We start from the raw sequence: 22,665 nt of genomic DNA, 5'->3' as shown, positions 1-22,665 counted from the left end.
TCAATATGAATCTATATGGTGGAACTCACGTATAGCAAACCTTGGATAATAGTGACTTAGAATTGACTGCTTCAGTGCATTGCATTCCTCTTTATAATGAAAATAGACTAATAGTGGAAAACGACTTCACTGTGAGCTCAGTTCTCTAGTGCTGAACACCCTGAACTCAGCCCTTGCAGGATTAGACCTCTGTAAGAGGTTTGTATGTGTGTTCACACACATATATGAGCATATGCACCCATTCTCTTAAACCCACATAGCCAAGGTCATGGAACCTGTTAATGAAGTGTAATTAGCTAGCAGACCTAACCTGTTTTTAGGTAAAGGTGTGAAAATACCTTTGCACCTTGTTAAAAAAAGGATTGAATATCCGGCTGAAAAACAATGAAGAATGTGTAGCAGGGCAGTCAGAACACTAATGAAAAGAGAGCTACTCACCATTTCCCTGGAATTTCTTGGGTTTACATTTTATTGTGGATTTTCTCCCCTTGCAATCTGCTCAAGCACCAGTGTTCAGAGCAATCACATTATTGTATGTGTTTCTAGTTATGGCAAAGGTAGTCATTAAGGATAGAACTTCTTTCACTTCCCTCTTTGGTGGGCAAACTTGTGTAGCCATCACTGCCCTGCTCCCATATATCAGAAAACAGCAAACGTCACTGACATGGTTCAGGAAGGCTTACTGCTGAAAGATTGTGTTGTTCCTTTGCCATAATTTAAGACGCTTCCCGGATTGCGGTTCTGGAGCTGAAGGTGCAGTTTTTGAAACAGCGTTTATAAGATCTATACTTCAGCAGAGGTAAAGAAAATAAGTCAGGTTTAGTTCCAGAAGCCTCAGATTTGATCAGCCTTTTTTTATTTCCAAAGTCCATTTAGGAATTTATTTTTATTTTCCAAAATAAATGCACATTAAAATGCCACAACTTTAAAGGCTAGTGTCTCAGCAACTTCCAAGGTAAGAAGTAAGTGTTGCATTTCCCACTGGAAGTCTGGGATTCTCTTATTTCCAATAATAACAGTGCCTCGCTCTTATATGCCTCTTTTCATCAGTAGATCTCAAAGTGCTTTACAAAACATGTCCAGTGGCCTGTTGCTGCCATTTCTAGCCCTGATGGGTCTTGAGAGATCAGCACTTAAAGATGTCAGTGAACATCGTCTAGCCTGGAACTTGGGCCAGTGTAATTTGGGACAGAATACACATTTCAGGAGAAAGAAGGAAACATTTCTATGGAAAGTTGGTATTTTTAAATGGTGCCCATTTGAAACTGCTGGGAGATTTGGAATGTGAACATAAGTCCTAGGGATGAGCAGAATGCAGGTGAGGTAGTCAAAGATGTATGATAAATGCCACTTACCACATGCTTCTCACCATCACATATCTGGTCTATTTATATATAGCTTGGCTGCCAGACAGTGGTTTGCAGTGCCACATTTGCTTCCTTGAAAGCCCCTCCTTCTGTTCCTTTGTGTTGCTATTTCCTTCCAGTTAAATAAAAGGTTATTTGTTTGACTAATAAATCCAGGCCCTGAAGTGACTTGTTTCACTTTGATGAAGGGGAGAATCACAGCAAATTTGTTTTAAATCATAAGCGTTAGGATAAGGTCAGAGCAAAGAATTGGTACAGCTTTCCTTTTTGTTTTAGATTCTCCTTCATGAGACCCACATTAAGCACTTCTGCCCATGATACATGAGTGACTGTTGAACTTATAGTTGTTCAGTAGTACAGACGTCTTTAGGAAATAACAGAGCTATTTATTTTAGCACAAAAGAGAACAGCCACATATGTGCTTTAAATTACACTCATGCTGCTGCCTGCCTGTTGCTTGAAATATTCATTGTCAGTTTTGACTGATTTTTTTCCTAATTAGCAAATATAGCAAAATGGAATGTATAGTGACTATTCCCAGCTCCAGAGGGCCACGAGCTGCCTTAAGGTTTTTCATTTCAATGAACTCCATACACTGATGCAGTGGTGGCTTGATCCCAACCAATTGAAACCTCCTCAGGTTTTAGAACGGAGTAGTTCAGTGCCACAGCATTCATATAAACCACCCAGTTCGATAGACTTGACAAGCAGGGGTCTTCAGCATAATGTGCTTTATCAGTTAAGGGGATTTGTTCTGAGTAGGTGGCAGTGGCATAGCAGATAACAGTCTTGACAGTGTAGCAGACATTGCAGCCCCATGGTGGCCTGGAGCCATAGGTATTACTGCACCAAGGAATGTTTATCTCAAGAGACTATTTAGTTTATCTCAGATGCTCCACTTCTGGTCTCTCTTTCCTGAAAGACATCTTGTACTGATTTTCATTCATTTTCAGAAATTTAAATAATTCCTGGGGCTATGGAATTTATAGACTGAGTATCAATGGTAATCATGTGGAGGCTGATTTTTAAATTGCCTTTACTTTGTAATTCAAATTGTGTTGTATGGTAGACATTAATTATGTCAGCCAACATCTATTTACAAATGGGGATTTAAAAATGGACAGTTCTTATCTGCAAGTGACATTTGGCAGATGGATGGTTTTAGTAACAAAAAAGAGAAGAGAAGGAGAGAGAGGGGGCTGTGGCATGACCTGACAAACGACAGTTTCTGATACCTTTCCCTGTATAGCCCTTGTCTGCCAGGAAGAGGGAGGTAACGCAAAAACATAATTGTGGCTGAAATAAACATTATAGCCCTTTGCTTTTTTCTTTCTTTCACACTGTCTTTTTGACTAAACAGTTTGAATTTTTAAAAGCCTATTGACATGGATGCAGGTCTATTGTGAGAGCTTTTGGTGCCCAGAGCAAGACTAGATTATAATGTTCCTGAGGATTTTAGCTGGGGTCTTTGCTAACAAAATCAAGTCTTTTAGGGTTTCACTTCTCTTCAAAGACAAGATGACGAAGGAGTTCTTACTCTGTTTCATGGGAAGGTAGAGAGATTAATGTCATTGACATATGAGCATAGGAAGCTGGCGGCCCAGAAGTGTGCTCGGTGTGGGTAAAAACTGAGGCAGATGGGCAGTGCTAGTAGGCAGCTGTTTTAAATTTAAGACAAAAGTCAGTGAATTATTCTGTGGTTTTTTTGGTCATGCGAGACACAAAAGAAGTGGTGATTCCACCATGGAGGCACCTTTGGGGACTGACTCAGTCTGAAAGATGAAATCAAAGTCAAATAAATTCACTGTTATCCCAATTCTATGCATCATGCACAGCTGTTACCAGCACAGTGCTTTCATCTTCCAGATGAACAATATTGAACTGTGTGGGGCAGCTGTCACAGTGCCCCAGTCTGGGAACCACACTTTCCAGTAGGGGGCACCAAAACAGCAGCAGGATTCAGTAAAGACTCTTTGATTTCAATGAGCCAGCCTAGTAGCTGCAAAGGAAGGCTGAAGTGCTTTTGAGTATAACCCCATATGTGGCTATGGAAGTTTATAGTACTTGGCTGAAAATGTTACTTTGAGACACTTCTGCAGATACTCCCTAAACATACTTGCACCTGTGAACGTCTGAGTCATTTCATTACTCCACACAGTCACGTTTGAGGCAATAGACACGATACTAAAGCTAGCTAAGATTAATCAAAAGAGCAGGTCATTGTTGTTCTTCTAAAGCAGCCTTGGACTAATTCCTTTATCAGACTGCCAGAGAATCCACAAACAATATGGCCAACTGCTTCTTCCATACTTACCCATGTCTTTCTCTCTAATTTGGGTCTTCCACAAAGAGCAAAGGGTCATCTTGCATTCACACTGAAAGATATTTCAACTATGAGGCCTTCAGAAGCGCGTGTGTGTATGTACACACACATACAGATATTATATACAAATGGCAAACGCACCCGAAGAAATCTATAGGACTGTTTCCTTTAGAGGTTGTCCCAAAGAAAGCCTCAAGATGGAAATCTCATTGCTACCTTTATTTCCCATTTCCAGTGAATATTTAAGATCCTCCTTTTGTTCTGCTTGCAGTTCATATACAGATACAACATTCCCTTCCCTTTATGTACTCCAGCACAGAAGTCTATTGCTCCACTGAAGCAGTCCTGTTCCACAGGTCCTTTGTGCCATCCTTCAAAAGAAACGGCTATTGAAACCCATGACCATGAAGCTTTTTGGTTTGGGATTTTTTTCCCCCCTTGCCATTAGTTTACATAACCATATAACCTTGAAAGCACACAATTATCAGTGAACGTGGCGGCTGAGCATAGAGCCATGTAGGGCTACATTGATAGTTAGTCCTATTGTGTGCAGTGTAGAGACCTTGTATAAATGCAACAAGCTTTAGAAGGGATACATTTTTTTTCTCCTCAAGGCTACTCAGCCGCTCACATGTCAACTGACACAATCAATAGTATATTCTGTTTGTAGTAGAAAAAAATGCCGGCTGAAGGCTTACCATGCCACCACTGCAGAAATATTAGAGCTGTGAAATACAGTGGAATTCTATCACCAGTTAGTCTTGCTAAGACTTCTGAATGTACAACTCCGAGATGCCTTTATGCTTGAGAATGTTCTATGGTCACACATGGAGATTTCTATTGTATGGAGGTAATCCCACTCCCACCCCCGAAAAGAACAGTGGACATTGACAATTAAATGGCAGCCTGCATTTTTTCCTAAATGACGTTATTTTAAAAATATCCCTATGCAACATTTTGTACATAGATAATATGATGCAGGCCAACTCACGCACCCCAAACAGCTATTTTTTGTCCCTGAAGCTAATTGAGGGGAGAGGATCACAAGCTCCATCTCTCCCTCCCAAGAAGAAAATTCTGCCATCAGGTTAAAGGAGAAAAATATTTGCGTTTCAAGGCAGTGCAGCTGTGATGCAGATGATACAATCATGCCCAAAGATGTATGGGATATGTTTGCTGTACAGTACTGAATATATATATATATATATAGGGCTGTCGATTAATTGCAGTTAACTCACGCGATTAACTCAAAAAACATTAAGCATGATTAAAAAAATTAATTGCGATTAATCGCAGTTTTAATCACAGTTAAACAAAAGAATACCAATTGAAACTTCTTCACTATTTTTGGATGTTTTTCTACATTTTCAAATACATTGACTTAAATTACAAGACAGAATACAAAGTGTACAGTGCTCACTTTATATTATTATTTTTATTAAATATTTACACTGTAAAAATGATAAACAAAATAAATAGTATTTTTCAATTCACCTCATACAAGTACCATAATGCAATATCTTTATTGTGAAAGTGCAACTTACAAATGTAGATTTTTTTGTTGTTGTTACATAACTGCACTCAAAAACTCAATGTAAAACTTTAGAGCCTACAAGTGCACTCAGTCCTACTTCTTATTCAGCCAATCGCTAAGACAAACAAGTTTGTTTCCATTTACGGGAAATAATGCTGCCAGCTTCTTATTTACAATGTCACCTGAAAGTGAGAACAGGAGTTTGCATGGCACTTTTGTAGCCAGTATTGCAAGGTATTTACATACCAGGTACGCTAAACATTTGTATGCCCCTTCATGCTTTGGCCACCATTCCAGAGGACATGCTTCCATGCTGATGACGCTTGTTAAAAAAATAATGCGTTAATTCAATTTTGACTGAACTCCTTGCAGGAGAATAGTATGTCTCCTGCTCTGTTTTACCCCCATTCTGCCCTATATTTCATGTTATAGCAGTCTTGGGTGATGACCCAGCACATGTTGTTCGTTTTAAGGACACTTTCACTGCAGCTTTGACAAAACGCAAAGAACGTACCAATGTGAGATTTCTAAAGATAGTTACAGCTCTCAACCCAAGAATCTGAAGTGCGGTCCAAAATCGGAGAGGGATGAGGTGTGGCGCATGCTTTCAGAAGTCTTAAAAGAGCAACACTCTGATGCGCAAACTGCAGAACCCGAACCGTCAAAAAAGAAAATCAACCTTCTGCTGGTGGCATCTGACTCAGATGATGAAAGTGAACGTGCGTCGGTCTGCACCGCTTTGGATTGTTATCAAGCAGAACCCGTCTTCAGCATGCACGCATGTCCTCTGGAATGGTGGTTGAAGATGAAGGGACATATGAATCTTTAGCGCATCTGGCACGTAAATATCTTGCAACGCCAGCTACAACAATGCCATGCGAATGTGTGTTCTCACTTTCAGGTGACGTTGTAAACAAGAAGCGGGCAGCATTATCTCCTGCAAATGTAAACAAACTTGTCTGTCTGAGTGACTGGCTGAACAAGAAGTAGGACTGAGTAGATTTGTAGGCTCTAAAGTTTTACATTGTTTTATTTTTGAATGCAGTTATTTTTTGTACATAATTCTATATTTGTAAGTTCAACTTTCATGATAAAGAGATTGTATTCCAGTATTTGTATGAGGTGACTTGAAATATATTATTTCTTTTGTTTTTTACAGCACAAATATTTGTAATACAAAATAAGTATAAAGTGAGCGCTGTACACTTTGTATTCTGTGTTGTAATTAAAATCAATATATTTGAAAATGTAGAAAACATCCAAAAATATTTAAATAAACGGTATTCTATTATTGTTTAACAGTGCAATTAATCGTGTGATTAATCACGATTAATTTTTTTTAATCGTGCGATTAATCGCGATTAATGTTTTTAATCGCTTGACAGCGCATATATGTGTGTGTGTGTATGTATGTATGTATGTTAACTATGGCTGTGTAGCGTATACACAGTAAATTGATAGAACAGCCAATGTCTTTGAAGACTGACAGTAATGCCACTTTAGGAATCAGCTTCCACATCCACCTAAGAATCATAGTTGTTCATCCCCAAGCAGGGCCGGTGCAAGGAAGTTTCGCACCCTAGGCGAAACTTCCACCTTGCGCGCGCCCCCCCCCCAGCCCTGCAGCAGCTCCCTGCCCCCCCCTCCGCCCTGAGGTGCCCCCCCGTGACAGCTCCTCCCCCCCTGCCCTGAGCCCCCCCCCCCCCCCGCGCGGCAGCTTCCCCCCCACCAGGGAGCCGTGCGGCAGCTCCCCACTTCAGCTCACCTCTGCTCCGCCTCCTCCCCAAGCACGCCGCCCCCGCTCTAATTCTCCTCCCCTCCCAGGCTTGCAGCGCCAAACAGCTGACTGGCGCTGCAAACCTGGGAGGCGGGAGAAGTGGAGTGGTGACTGCGCGCTCGGGGAGGGGGCGTAGGAACGCTGTAAAAAAAAAACTGGGGGCACCACTTTTTGGCGCCCCCAAATCTTGGCGCCCTAGGCAACCGCCTAGTTTGCCTTAATGGTAGCACCGGCCCTGTCCCCAAGTCCTCGGAAGAGTACAGTTTGGGCCTGTGTTGCACTGAATCTCCGTCTTGAAAGATAAGTTATGGGGAAAGACAAGATACCATAACTGAACTCTAAAATCTTTCTCCAGGCCTACAACGGTTGCACACTTCCAGATTCTCAAAGGAAAGTGCCTATGGGCATGTTAAATTTTGGCCGTAAACAAACACAAAACTGAGAGTAAGCAAGGGATAAAAGATGTCTTTCAGGGAGTTTCAAATGCCTTTTCTGGTGGGTAACTTTCTATAAACATCATGCAGGACTCCTGCAAAGAGTTGAGGATGAATTAAGAAAGGTGAGGAATACAAAGCCTGGAAAATCATGTTTACCCATAGGCAGATGGCTGCAGCTGGACTAATCCAAGTCTCCCAGCTCTAATCTACCTTGTCTGGATTAAAGAGGAGTAATTTGTTCAACATCTTTTAACTAAGGAGAGCCAGTTGCGTCAGATCAAGGATTGCTCTGTGTGGTTGTTTTCTGACTACAGTCCATTAAAAGTTAAGCTTAGACTTCCAAACCTTTCACTTCTGACATGAGCCAAACTCGTACCCCGTTTCCTTGAGACGAAAGGCCGGTGCTTTCCCCTAATGTGTCAGTCAGCTACCAAAGTCTGGAAATAATTTTAAAATTCCTTCACATTATTCCAGGCAGAAGAATTACTAAAATTGTGCTTTAAGCAAAACAGCATTCTTAGGTTGCCAAGGCAGTAAACACCAGCTTTGGGAAATGCAATAAGATTTCAACATCTGTTTTGGAGCTGATATTTTAACCATTCTATGTTTATTTTACATGCCTAGCTGGCCACTTCCCAGTCATACATATGCAGGGCCAAAAAGAGACAGAAAAGGGAGCAAATCCATACTGAGCTGCAACTCCAGATCACACTTCCCCCCCCCCTTTTTTTTTTATTATATTGATGACATAAAACACCTGTTTGCCCCAACTTGGGCATACAAATGTAACCAGTGTTCTGCAAACCACCATGCTTTTAAGGAATAGAAGACTCTCCACTTAGTCAAAAGAGCAGTGAGTGGGGTAGGGGTAGAGAATAAGCTGTTCATGCTCTTAGTGCATTTCCAGGAATGTAATGCATGTACTGGTCTCTGTACTCCTGAGATCACTTTGTTTCCCTGCGCTGCAGTGGATCCAATGCATTATAGTGGAGATGTCGATCCCTTCTCTTTTAGCCAATGCGGTTCATTGTTGCATGTTACATGAACCTTTCTAGGCTGATGTGCATTTAGTGAGCTTATATCTCTTTGGTGTAATCTCTGTACAAGAAATAAGGCATTGTTAGAAGAAATATTTGGGGTTTATAAAGCAAACACCCAAATGACGACAAAGCCATTTGAAACAATTTCATCAAAAGTTTTGCAGCGCTACTGCTGATGCCAGACCAGGTCAATAATTAGATGGGGCACCTCTCACACCACCACCTCGTGCAAGTGGGTTTTCCTGCCAGTAAGTGGCCCTCTCCCCTTTTTTGAGTCAGTATTTAAGCAATACTCAGGGACACCATGTTGCTGGAGGTATCATCTTTAAGATGAAACAGAGCAGGGGGTCCTGATCACTTGTGATCACTAAAAATTCCATGTTCATTTTGTAAGAGGAAGAGGGCTAAAAATGACCAAATCCCTCCTCTGCAATAGCCTGCCTTCAAACGTTTCCCTCCGGGCATGGTGGGAGAAGTTAACTGCAAAGAGTATTCTTCTCTCCCTGTCCTAAACTATTGTGCATTGTTTAACAGCTGCTGCTTTTAATCCCAGAGGTGGCTGCCTTGTGATGGTGGATGAAAACATCACTATACAGTGTATAGTTTGTATGTAAGTCAGTGAAATGCTGGATATGAATTTCAACTGACTGCTTAACAAATATAATATCGTCCAGATATTAATGTCAAACAGTATCTGGAATATGCCATCCTTTGCAATAAGTGGGTGAGGAGCTGGGTCTGGACTTCTCTTTTTTGTCCTATTAAAAAAAGCAGTGTCTGTTCAAAATAATGCTGCAGTTGCGATGTCTTTCTGACTTTTTGTCTTAGCCACGCAACTCAGTATTCCTGTAGTTAATGTGAACAGACTATGTTATCCTTATTGGGCATGGATCATTCAGGGGATTAGTAATGGAGAGTAGAACCTTTCATGTCTGAGTCACTGATTCTAATGAGGGCCCAGGTTGGTAGTGACCAGACATTGTTGACATCTGATGGTTGTCCAGTGCCCTATGTGAAGAGAATCAGTTATCAAAGTTCAGATTCTACTCCACAGGTAGTCACATAATAAAAAACCTTGTTACTTGTAATGGCAGAGTCCAAGGGCTGAGCAGGCCCAGAGACTGAACTGCTCTAGTGACCTGAGATTTGGGCCCTTTAGCAAATAGTCATTGAAGCACAATGATGGGGCAGTTTGGGGGTGGCTTGGCCCTTTGCGACTATACTGTCCCTTTTCTGGGGATAAATGGAGAATTTACCATCTTGTTCTGTGTTTGTACAGCACCTAGCACAGTGGGGTCCTGGTCTATGACTACGGCTCCTTGGAACTGCGGTATTACAAATAATGAAAATACTAATAATCCAGAGATGTTATTCTGACCCATTCTGTAGACACTAAAGAATAGAGGTGGAGATTTTCAAAAGTGACTAGTGATTTTGGTTGGCTTGATTTTTGGGTGACCAATTTGACAACGTAAAGAGCCAATTCTCAGAGGGCGAGTACTCGGTGCTTTCTGGAAATCAGACCCTTTAGGGGTGTGTCCATTTGGGAGCCCAAAATCACTCATCACTCACAAATTTTGACCAAAGACGCTTTTGGCACCTTACAATTTCTTACCATGAGGCCTTGTGAAATGTTTTAGGACTTTGCACTTTCCCCTATATAAGAAACATTTTATGGAATCCCAAAACCTTAACAAGCAACAGTAACCCTTTCTTCAGACAGGAAAAAACAAACAAACTTGGTTAATAGTTAACGTTTTGGCTGCATCTTACTTAAACAAAAAATTCAAAAGATGTCTCAGCTTGCTATATTTGTCAAGAAATGTATTATTGCTATTAGAATATATTTAAAATTAAAGCAGTAAGAAAACTGCTAACAGTTAAATCTTAGACACTAAAGTTTAATGTTAATCACAGACTTTGCCTTTAAGTTTATGGAGACTGGACCTGGTTTTCTGTTACCCTATTTCTTATGTGATCATTTAAACCAGGGCAAAGTGGGAATTGAAATTATCCCAGTCAGAATGGTCACATTTTACACTGATGAAAATGACTGCAATGGTGGGAGGGCAATGGAGTTTCAGAAATCTAACAAAATTCCTCTGCCAAATCATCAGCATTTGTAATGATCTGCACCTGGAGAAGTGAATGGAGTTTGCAATGGTCATGGCTGTTCCTGAACTCACTACTATTAGAAACTCTGCAAAAAAGTCCAAAGAGTTTGATATTTGTGGGCTCCCAGTTAATAAAGCCTGTGGAGAAGCTGAAAGATTTTATAAGGGTTACAAATTGGTATACCTGTATTCACCGCTATTATCAGTGCCACAGGGAAACCATGGAGCTTATGAAGGCCAGGGTATTTCTGGTATTAAACTGGTGTTTCCAAACTCCTGGCTTTAACAAACTCTTAAAAAAAAAAGGGGGGGGGGGAGGCAGTTCTTACAATTATGAACCAGCTAGGCCTTGGATCATACTGTGACAACTCTGAGAAGTTGCCAACAGTGTATCATGGATGTGAACTAACTAATCTGATCCCACCATAATTAAACTCCATAGAGAGAGATCATTTATGCTAGTTATACCTATATCCACAGCTATCAAGAACTCCATAGGGAAACCAGTGCAGTCTATAGAATAGTGAATCGGCCCATTCTTCAGCGATAGTCCTTCATGTAATAACATTGCTTACAAACACCATTGGCATATTTATGACATAGTTAATGTTTGTCAAGCAATTCGAGTCTTTTAATGCTTGTCATTGGCTGGAAGTTTGTAAGGTCCCTAGTCAGGGCTCATTTGACACTAGAGTACGTCCTCTCCTGTTTTCCAATTAAGTCAACATGTACATGACACTTAGCAGTCTTTGGAAACCCAACAAAGTCAGCAAGGCATATGGAAAACTAACAAAAGGATCACCAGTAAAATCAGGGGGGGAAATGTAGCTCCAGGATTGGATCAATTAAAATCCCCATAATGGCCTGTTAAATTGCTTTACTGTTTAGCTTCTCTATAAAATACCCGTTATTTCTGAAGTAGTGATGTAATAAAAGTAGTTAAAAACTCCAAAGGCGCTCACACTAAAACCAGATCTTTGCAAATGGGAATTCAGTCTCAAAGTAGTTCTGGCTGGTTAGTTTGTGTGTAAAAGTTGCCTCAAGATGATTTTTTTAATTGAAAACGTAGTGTTATAGTGAGGAAATTACTAGAGTTTCCAGTGTGTTTGAGGTTTTGTATGCTTTTTGGGGGTTGGCTGCACACCAAAGATTGAACAACTTCATAAGTGAAGACTCTCTGTTACAGACCAAAGGCACAGGAACATAGGGCTTGTCATACCAGATCAAAGAGAGGGGAACCAGAAACAACTTGCATGTATTAATTCTTCCTCTGATTCTGTCCCTACCCCATTTCCCCTGTGGTGGATAATTGTAACTTATCTCCCTGAGTGTTGTGAGAAATAATGAGCTAATGTTTGTAAAGCCCTTTAAAGATAAAAAATCCTGTGTAAGTGCAGAGTATTATTGTCTTTGGTTCATCAAGTCTGGTATCCTGCCTTCGGGAGCAAGTATTTCAGTTGAATAGGAAAAAACTAAAGAAACAAATACTACAGGGGTGTACTGTTTATAGGCTCAATTCTGCTGCCCTTCAAAGTCAGTGGAGAAACTTGCTTTGATTTCAGTGAAGAAGCATCAATCCTGTATCTCACCAGACTTTGAAAATGGCCAAGATTTTCAACAGTTACTAGTGATATTTGGGTGCCCAACTCATCAGCTTAAAGGGTCCTGATTTTCAGAAAGTGTTGAACATTGCCTTTCTGAAAATCAGGCCCCTTTAAGGAGTCTTGGGTTGGATACCCAAATATCACTAATCACATTTTAAAATCTTAGCCCATGCTTCCCTGTAATTCTCCTGCTAACTACATTGTCGAAGGATCTGAATTCCCATTCTGGTAGCCCTTCCTTGTCTCTGTACTTAATGTAAGCAGCTTCCAGGGACATGGAACTCACAAAATGGAAAAGTGTATTCATACATTTCAAAAGATGTGAGACAAATGCTCAGACTGCCGAGGCAGCTTATATGCAGTGTTGTTGTAGCCGTGTCGGTCCCAGGATATTAGAGAGACAAGGTGGGTGAGGTAATATCTTTTATTGGACCAACTTCTGTCTGTGAGATAGAGACAAGCTTTTGAGTTTACACAGAACTCTTCTTCAGGTCTGGACTCTGTGTAAGCTCGAACGCTTGTTTCTCTCACCAGTCCAAAAAAAGATGTTATCTCATCCACCTTGTCTCTCAAGGCATCTTATAGGCAGCTAGAAAACTGCCCTTAAATTTAGATTTTTGATGATGCAGCAGTGACATCCTCTGGCTGGTTGGGGTGGTATGAGCTATGGGCCTTGGTACCAGCCTGGATTATTATTTGGAGGAGGGTTACAACGACACTATGCTCTACAAGACAGAAAGATCGACATTCCCAGCCCCAAGGAGTTCACAACCAAAACAGACCTAGAGAAGACCTGAATCACTGAGGAAATAATTTAGGCCCCAATCCACAAAGGGACTTAGGCACTTCACATCTATTGCTCTTTGATCAATAACTAAAGAATCATTGGAGCTGGGGAACTGGACCTTGGGTCTGCCACCTCCCGGGTGGGTAGCTAATACCCAGGCTATAGAGTCATTCTCATACTCACTCTCTCTGTCAGGCTTAATGACTGTATTTATACACAGCGGAGCAGATTCAATGGGAGAGATTGAGAGCGACCCACATCAGAATAGATGTGGTTAGAGTGCTTTCCTGAGAGGTGGGAAATCCTCTGTTCAAATCCTTTCTCCTCCTTGAGCTGAGAGGGGAACTGAACCTAGGTCTGGGTGTGTGCTCTAACCACTGGGCTAAAAGGTGGGCTGCTGCTTCTCCTCCTGCTGGGTTTTGAATAGGATCTGATCCCTTCGGAGTGCTCAGAGCACGCCTACTGGATAGGCCCTATTGGCAAAACAGGCACTTCTCCACCTGTCTTCCCCCAGTTCATGGATCGTACTGAAGCTTAGGTGGGAGATGGGCATCCAGACACTTGAGAGAAGCAGCAGTGCACATGCTCAGAGGCAGAAACTTAGGTACCTAGGGAGCCCCGGTGATTCTGTGGATCACATCAGCACCTAAAACTGGGACTTAGATAACTAAATGTGGAGCTTAGGTGGCCAAGTCCCTTTGTGAAGGTGGGACTTAGTCTGTGTTAGTTATTATGAACTCACTCCTTCTGGGAAGAGAGAAACTTTTAGGAAGGAGTAAAGGACCTGACCTTCCTCCGATTGAAGCCAAATTTTGCTATTGATGTTCGAGCCTGATTCTGCTTCCATTAGATGAGCAAGAAAGGGTGGTAGCTTGGGCTCGGAAGTGGGAAGTCATTCCCCGAAAGGACAAACACATGGAGGTGGGAAGATGCAAATAGGATATCACGGCTGGAGTGGAGGGGAGGTAGAAGAGAAGGGAACAACAGGCAAGGTCCAAGATGGCTCTACAGGTTGAACTCTCACAGGTGATGTTAGAGTGGATGAGGGGCACACCTGTATATAGCCCAGTCTGAGGGCCCATTCCAAGGCCCACTGGAGTCAATCAGACTCCCATTGACTTCAGCATGCTTTGGATCAGGTCCCACGTATGTTTAGGAGTTCCTGAAGAATACATCAGTAGGTGCTTTTGTATTTAAAGACGGTATTCAGAGTTGCTTTTGGGAAGTAAGCAGTTCTCCACTGCCTTCTGCTCCGCTCTGCCATGTTTGTACTTTGCCACCTGAGGATATAATGATTAAGCAGTTGAGAAGCATCTACACCTGTGAGCAATTTGCAGTCTTCACAAAATGAAGGAGAAACTCCAGCTGAGCCTCTGAATTATTTTGTCATCACTGGTATCACAGTTTTCAGGATGTGACCTGTTTCCTGCATAGGTTCCTTTTCTCACTGCATATCAGTGAGTAGGACTCATCTTGTTAATAACTTTTGCTTATCCTGTCACACACTTCCTTCCTTCTACTGTGTTTTTCCTGCTCTGGGTGCTCCAGTTAGGGAACTTGGGAGAGATAAGTTTGTGTCCTAGAGACTGTGAAAAAAATTCTTCTACCAAACTTCTCTTAAGTTTCAACAAATCACCCCCTGGTGGAAACTGAACTGGTGCCTAGATATTGAGGTGACAGGTGCATCAGAAATAAATTATTTTAAGGAACACCATTTGCAAGTTTAAAAAAAAAATCTCCAAAAAACACATAATTGCTGATAAACAAAGAATATCCCCTGACTTCTTTACAGTATTTGAGTGTGATGTGATGAGTTCCATGGGAGTGGGGGGGCAGTTGTCATAAACTCTGCAGTGGTAGCACGTGGTGGTATGGGTAAGCTCCATATAGGTGTTGAAATGTTGTATGCAGTGCTCCTTTGCTATGATCTAAGATGAGCACTCTAATGCATGTTTCCTTTTCTTTCCTTTTGCAGGCGCGTTGCTGTTGGGAGGAATTCTCTATTCCTGGCAGTTTCCTCATTTCAATGCCCTGAGCTGGGGCCTCCGGGAGGATTACTCACGAGGAGGATACTGCATGATGTCCGTCACTCACCCTGCGATGTGCCGGCGGGTTGCTCTGCGTCACTGCTTGGCCTTAATTGGACTCTCAACAATGGCCCCCATCCTCGATGTCACCACATGGAATTTTCCGCTCATTTCACTCCCTATCAACCTGTACATTTCCTACCTCGGCTTTCGGTTCTACAGGGATGCAGATCGCAGCAGCTCCAGGAAACTTTTCTTCTGCAGCCTGTGGCACTTACCAATGCTTCTGCTTCTCATGCTCACATGTAAGAAATCCCTGATACAGAAAGAAGACAAAAGCGAGCTTCTCAGTTGAAATCGGGTTGCCTTAATGTCAATTAGAGCTAATGACACCTATTTTTATTTTCAAGCAGAGGGTCTTTTGCTAATTATGGGCGGGAAAATCTATAGCAGTGTGTTTAAGGAGAATCCCTTGTGCCCGGTGACCACTTTACATAATTGTTTTCTAATTTCTTTTTAGAGGGAGGGACTTAAATGGCTCATGGGCTTGGTCATTGGGATCAAAGCCCCTTTCACTCCTTAGGTCATGAGTTAAAATCCAGCCTAGGTGAAAAAGGAATCATGTTCCCTTGGCTTCCTGCTAGCCTATGTGAAATGAGTTTGGTGACCAGTGCAATGAGGTGAATGAGTGAAATGAGCAGGTATCTACATGGCAGAAGCACCAGCCCCACAATGGGCCCTCATCATTGACATTCTTAGTGAGGAAGCCCAGGAGACTCATTGGATACTGAGCTTTCCTCTAGCCCCCTATGAGCAGGTATTCTGTCCAGAATAGGCTTGAGGCACATTGGCAGGGTAGTGAGGGGGAAGCTTGCATTTGCCCCAGTCATGCCATCCCTGCTCTGTGACTAAATGGAGGACTTCAGTTTCCGGGACTGTCAATCCGACACCTTTCACAAGGATTCAGTTCACATTCGTATATTTTCAGAGAACCCAGATTATTTTCTAGTCTGTCTTCAGCACTTTGTAGATCATACAACACACACAGCACATTAGCATTTAAACAGCCTCCGGCTGAATGGAGATAGTTCCTAGTCTGTACCTTTCACACACTCCTGGCAATTTTCATTGTGTTCCATCACAGAGGAACTTCTCACCCTGGCTAGAGCTCTTTCTGGGAGAAATCTTTAGGGCTTGAATGCTCAGGGCCAGATCCTCAAACTGACATAACTATGTCAACTTCACTGGAGCTTTGCTGATTTACATCAGCTCAGGATTGGGCCCTCAGAATCCAATAATTTGAGGTTTTCTATATGCTAACGTGAATTGTGCCAACCTGTTCAGTGTAAGAGCCTGTTTGCTGGTAAGGCATTTCCTGTCATGAATTGAGTTCTGAGCTCGCATTAAGAAATATGACAACTCTACTAAGTATCATGGCACAGTTGCGGCTCGAAGAGAAGATTGCTATGAAGTGCGTTATTGGTGGGGAATCACGTTTTCTCAGTCTTGAGGAAAAGTCGGTTTTCATTCCAGCTACAGCCTGAACTTAAAAACTAGTTCAGAAAGTTCAACCAGCATAGCTGAAGTTTACTATAAGGGCACAGCCACACAAGGAAAATGTGTCGTGTTATAACATGTTAATTAATATGATGCAAGACAGTCAATGTAGACAAGCATTGACTTGTTTGTAGTCGTGTTAGTGGGTCCTGGTTAACCCAGGGTGCACTGTACATTTAGCCATGACCGACTAACATGATGTTAAACACAACAGCACGCTGTGTAGACAAGGAGGTTATAGTTTACATTGTGTTCGTTAACAAGTGTAATAACTTGTTGTATTTTCCTCACTGTAAACAAGCCCCAAGCTTTTTCCAGTGTGTACAAGGTCCATTCTAATACTGTTGTGCACCAGATCCAAGGCTTCTGCTGATGGCGAGTTCTGCTGGTGGTGAAATGGAATATTTTATCTAACCTGATATCTAGGAAAGCCCTTCAAGGAATTTCACAAATTTGCCAGTGTCCTTGTCACCCTGATATAAAAACTTGACAGCATCCTTTAATGGTACAGGACAATTCTGGTCTCAGTTACACTGGTGTAAATCAGGAGTGACTCCATTGCCCTCAGTCTCTGTTGGCAACAGTGCTCTATGGGAACAGAATCAGGTGTTTTAAATGACATTTAAACAATCAGACATAAGATGCTTTCCTCTCTCTGTTGATTGCAGATAACGGTGCTGAATCCCTGTTACTGTTTTTCTGAAATAGACTCCATTGTATTCAGGTTGTTTACTGTGGGAACACTGCATAGGAATACCTGGAAACAGTCTACAACCCAGTACAACTTCTCAATTTGTAAAATATGAGTTTGTTCTGCAATAAAACATACTGTACAAGAGCAGTAGAGTGCGGGGTATCATTTCTTGTGATTCACAAACAGTTTACACTTTGTTTAGCCCAATACAAGAGCCATCTTATGCTGGTTTCGCAGCATTCCTAGTAGCAGTAACACTCGGGTCATATGATCAAGCCTTACATAAATTGGGAACGGATGGGAAATGTGTGTTTTTATGTTGCAAAATGCTTCCATTGAAAATGAGACTTCAGCGATGAGTGGAGAAAGCTGGCAACGTTTTGCAAAATGAAATAAGATTCTATGAACTGTTCACTGGCTGAGAAGAACACGAGGAACTTGGAGAGCAGATGGTGGACTTGGCAGAGCTCAGAGGAATCGTGGCTTGGTCAGAGGAACTGGCATGCTGAGAGGGCATATCAGGAACAAGAAGAGGTGGCGTTCCTCCTTCAGTAGGTGGCTCTCTTCCCACTGAGCCACTTTAGAAGCAGGCCCCCAACATGTCATAGGAGCACTGTGTTCCTTTCAGGTGACAAACCCAATCAGGGCTATTAAGGCTTCCATGGTATTTTTCCCCAAGAGTAGCAGTGGTGCTAGCCTTAGGGCTGGTCTACACTACCATGCTAAATCGATCAAAGTTATGCAACTTCAATTATGTGAATAATGTAACTGAAGTCGACGTAGTTATATCCACTTACCGCGGTAGCTACACTGCGCTGTGTCAATGGGAGAGCATCTCCCGTCAACTTCCCTTACGCTTTTCGGGGAGGTGGAAAACACTAATCGATGGGAGAGTGCTCTCCCATCGATTTAGCATGTCTTCATCAGACCCGCTAAATCGACACTCGCTGCACTGATTGCAAGTTGTAAGTGTAGACATGCCCTTAGCATCCTGGCCAAGGTTTGCCTTCCTAAAACTCCTCTTGCGGTTCCAGTTGGAGAGAGCAGTTATCTTCAGGGCCTGTTCTCAAAATATCTGTAGTCTTCGTCGATTTTAAGGCCAGAAGGGACCGTTTTGATCATCTAGTCTGACCTGCATAACAAAGGCCATAGAATTTCATCCAGTGATGCCTGCATCAAAGCCTAACTCAACCACAAGAGATTAGCATAATTTTTTAGAAAGTCGATCTTGGACATAGAGATCAGGTGTCTTTTAAAACCTATCCTTTACTGACCCCAAGAGATGGGTATTGCTGTGCTGCACTCCAGAGACATCTGTATTCCAGGGACAGGGGAAGTGATCTACTGTAATGTGTTAAATGCCTTGGAGAGTGCCTGGAAAGCACTTGATAATATCAAAATACTACCACACCTTGTGTTTCAGTTACACGTAGATATTAGAGTGTGTACTCTAAGGATGCCCAATTTACGCTCAGAATGCCATTATGGAAATGAGAACGGACACTAAAAAGCTTTTCTACCTAACTGTATCCATCCAGCTAGGGATTTATACCATGTTCACAGTGATAACACCTAGCTCTTATAAAGAGATTTTCATTCATAGACCTCAAAGCACTTTACAAAGGAGGTCAGTGTCACTATGCCCATTTTACAGATGGGGAACCTGAGGAACAGGGAGGGAAGTGACTTGCTCAGCAAAGTAGTGGCAGAGCTGGGATTAGAATCCAGTTCTCCTGGGTTTTAGGCTCTCATACTGGGGCAGCTCCGCTGTTGGTAGCAATAGCTGTTGCAGCCTGTCCCCGATGTTTATTTTAACTACTGTGCAAATTTGCGAAGAGCCAGTCTGAGAAGCAGCATGCTGCAGGAACAGGCATTGGCTTAGGAGTCCTGAAACCTGGCTTCTAGTCCCTGCTCTGCTCCTGACCTGCTGTGCAACCTTGGGTGAGCCACTTCTTCTGTGCCTCTGTTTCTCCTCCCAGCCTTTGTCTGTCTTGGCAATTTGCACTGGAAGTTCTCTGGGGCAGGAGACTGTCCGCCTCTGTTCTGTATGTGTACTGTGCCAGGCACAACTTGGCCCCGAGCTGATTTGAAGGCTACTGGAATAATTAATGTATGTGCATCAAAAAGACCTACAAGTAATTTTATCTTGGAAAAATTATAGAGAAGTCAGATTCAAACATACCCCATCTATGCCAAATGATTAATTTGGAGTAAAATATGACACCTGAGCTGATGGACCTCAGACCAGCTCTGAAGTCACCATCACAAGAACCCTCACATCAATTGGTCCCTGGAGACATAAGACCCCTCGCTCCTGTCAAGCATTTAGCGGACCATGGGGCCACTCTTAGCAGTAGGGCAAAGTTACTTAGTTATGCTGCAAGTTAGATCTATTATTTATTTGTACTGTGATTGCACCTGTCACAGACCAGACCCCATTGTTCCACTGAAGACTGCCTTTTGCAAGAGCTCATTAGAAGTGTGCTGCTACCATCTCTCAAGGTTCCATCTGCACTGAGCATGCTCCAGCCCCACGGAGTGCCCTTCATGCCAGCCACGCTGGCTCAGAGTTAGGATTCTGTATGGGAGGATGGTGGAGTAGCAGCTGGAGTGGCCCTTAGGCCAAGAGAAATGCACAGGTTAAAGTTAAACAAATATATGTAGATGGTAGCTGACCTGAGAGTTACCTAGAAGAGACCCATAATAGGTGGTCTTTTATTCAACCTATTAGTAACCATTTAGCTACCAATCCTTCCATTTTCCATCATCCAAAAGCAAGCAAAAGAAGGTAAGAAAATCAAATTGCACATTGTCCTACAGATCGGAATGAACCTAGAGCCTGACAGACCACGGGTGGACGAAAGGGAAAGGGCAGCTGGACGCCACAGTCTCTATACCCAACATCAAATTTCCTCCTGTTCTTCTTAATGGGAACTGACTGTCAGGGATTAAGGACTGGAAAAAAAAAGTGTTAAGTTTGGAAGTAAATATATCAAACAGCCCAGCAATCAAAGCTCAGTCCCAAAGAAATGTTTGGTTTTGGGTGTTTGTTTGAGAATCCAGGGAGATTAAGACTTGTGCTGTTAGCAAAAGCTTTTCAAGACTTTTTTGGTGGTGAGAGATAACGCATTATCGGGAAGAACTAGGAAGGTCTTGAAACAGAGATACAAAAAGGGTAATTAACTTAAACTGCACTCTCCTACTCCCCCCTCCCCTTGCTTCAAAGAGGTACTGGACTCCATCCAAGGTGGGGAAAGTGTTAGAGTAAACAGCAAAGAACAGGCTGTGAAATTACTAACAACTTGGAGGATCCTAGTCATATCTGTATTCCAGCAGTGCCTAGAGCCCCCAGCCAAGATCAGGCCCTCCTTGTGCTAGGTGCTGTACAGGCAACCCTTGCCCTGACGAGATTACAATCCAAATAGACAAGACAGGGTGGGAAGGAAACAGACACTGCAAGGGGAAGTGACTTGCTCAGAGTCACACAGCAGGTCAGGGGCAGAGCCGTGACTCGAACTCAGGTTTCCCCTTGTCCAGCATCCCATCCACCAGACCAGAGGGTCCCAATCTTTTTTTTTTTTTTTTTTTTTTTTTTTACTGCTTCCCCCTTCTCTATGGAAGTCACATAACAGTTCCCCACCTCCTTCCCCCACCAAACTCCTGCCTATCCAGGGCAGATAGTGGCACGTTGAGGGCAGCAGGCAACTCATGCTCGGGGCGATGGCAGGACCTGGTCAACTCCATCCCTGGAGGAGTCCATGACAGCACAGCGCAAAGCGGACCAGAGTTTCTTGCCCTCCCTCCACCTTCCCAGAGTTTCTTGCACCCACAGGTTCGGGAGGGTTTAAAATATGCAGGGCTGCAGCCTACCGGGTGTCCGGGCCAGAGCAGGGCAGCAGTGGGGAGAGTGAGCAGGGAGTACCCAGGGAAGAGAGGATGGGGAGAAGGCAGGGCATGCCCCACAGTTTGAAAACTGATGCACTAGCTCATACTGCCTCCTGCAGACCCAAGAATTCAGAGCCCACCTTGGTAAGGAAGGAGCCCCCGTCTGCAGAGTGCTGCAAGAGGGAACTGCAGTAGATGGTGAGACTGGAGAAACAATGGGCCAGATTGACGCCCCACACACACTTCACAGAACCACACAGCAGGGGAGAGAGGAACCTTCCCAGTGGAGAATTCCCTCCATCATCCCACTGGGGATGGAGTTTGCTCCCCTGCCTCATGGAAGGGCCACCCCAGGGGATTTGCAAGAGGCCAGTGCCATCGGCACAGCTTTAAATCTGGGTGGCCCCAGCCCCAGCTCCCTGGCAACGCTGTTCCATTGCAGGTGCAGTAGCGGAGCCACCCCACAGCTCTGACTCCCGCTCCCCAAGGCTGTGTGGAAAATCACCCTGAAAGGTACCATAGCCCCAGGACTCAGGGAGCGATGGGGATCCCCATACTGTGCCTTGCCAATGTGCCACTCTGTGGGTCTGATCCAGTGCCCATTGAAGTCAATGAGCATCTTCCCATTGCCTTCAATGGGTGCTGGATCGAACCCCATGTGCTTCGACATTGTATCTGTTCAGTCTGACAAAAACCATTTTCTTCTTCCTTTGCCCCGAAGCCCCTCTTGCTCCTTCACTGGGGGACTGTACCTGTAGCATCTACTGAGCCACACCTGGCCTTCCCCACAATAGGGGAAATTAAGGAGACAGGGCATTGAGCTAAGGAGAAAGAGGATGACAGAGATGCTCCCTGCTGAGGCCTGTAGGCCATGTTCAGCATTGGCTACCCTATGTTTAAATCAAACACCTTCAGCTAGTTTACCCTGAAATTGCACCCCTTGCCCCAATTTAAGGGGAAAGTGTTGGGATAAGAAACTCAATGTTTTTAAATCAACATAGTTATCTCTTAATAACAGCCCCTTACTTCAATACAGTGAAGAACAGGAGCAATCGAAATCTCTTTGTATCATTAGTTCTGCTTATTTACCTGTTACCTATCAGCTCCAAATTTTTGTAAAGAAGTAAATAGACCCCTCACCTTTGTTTATAGTCAGCTTTCACTTGCTGGGTCTCGTGCACTAGCCCAGTGCTGCAAAGCCTGGGTAGGGAATGCTGCAGAGGAAGGCTTGGTTCTAAAATCAGTTTTCAGTCGGGCTTTGTTTAAACAACAGATGAAGGGAGAAGTGTAAGGTGATGCATTTAGGGATGACTAACAAGAATTTTAGTTATAAGCTGGGGACGCATCGGTTGGAAGTGACGGAGGAGGAGAAGGACCTCGGAGTCCTGGTTGATCGCAGGATGACTATGAGTCGGCAATGTGACGTGGCTGTGAAAAAAAGCTAATGCGATCTTGGGATGCGTTAGGCGAGGTATTTCTAGTAGGGACAAGGAGGTGCTGCTTCCGTTATACAAGGCGC

General features: G+C 43.2%; 1 protein-coding gene across 1 annotated transcript in view; it reads left to right on the top strand.

Annotated features, from left to right (window-relative positions):
- LOC135888276 (protoheme IX farnesyltransferase, mitochondrial) overlaps nt 1–15,365 on the top strand; it is a 159,789-nt gene extending 144,424 nt beyond the window's left edge. Inside the window, exon 7 of the mRNA XM_065416083.1 lies at nt 14,959–15,365. Within this exon, the coding sequence (XP_065272155.1) occupies nt 14,959–15,365 (407 nt within the window). The remainder of the gene's footprint in view (nt 1–14,958) is intronic.
- Nucleotides 15,366–22,665: the final 7,300 nt, after the last annotated feature.

The sequence above is a fragment of the Emys orbicularis genome, chromosome 13 (assembly GCF_028017835.1).
Source record: "Emys orbicularis isolate rEmyOrb1 chromosome 13, rEmyOrb1.hap1, whole genome shotgun sequence".
Classification (NCBI taxonomy): domain Eukaryota; kingdom Metazoa; phylum Chordata; order Testudines; family Emydidae; genus Emys; species Emys orbicularis.
This window is presented reverse-complemented; position numbering and strand designations above follow the sequence as displayed.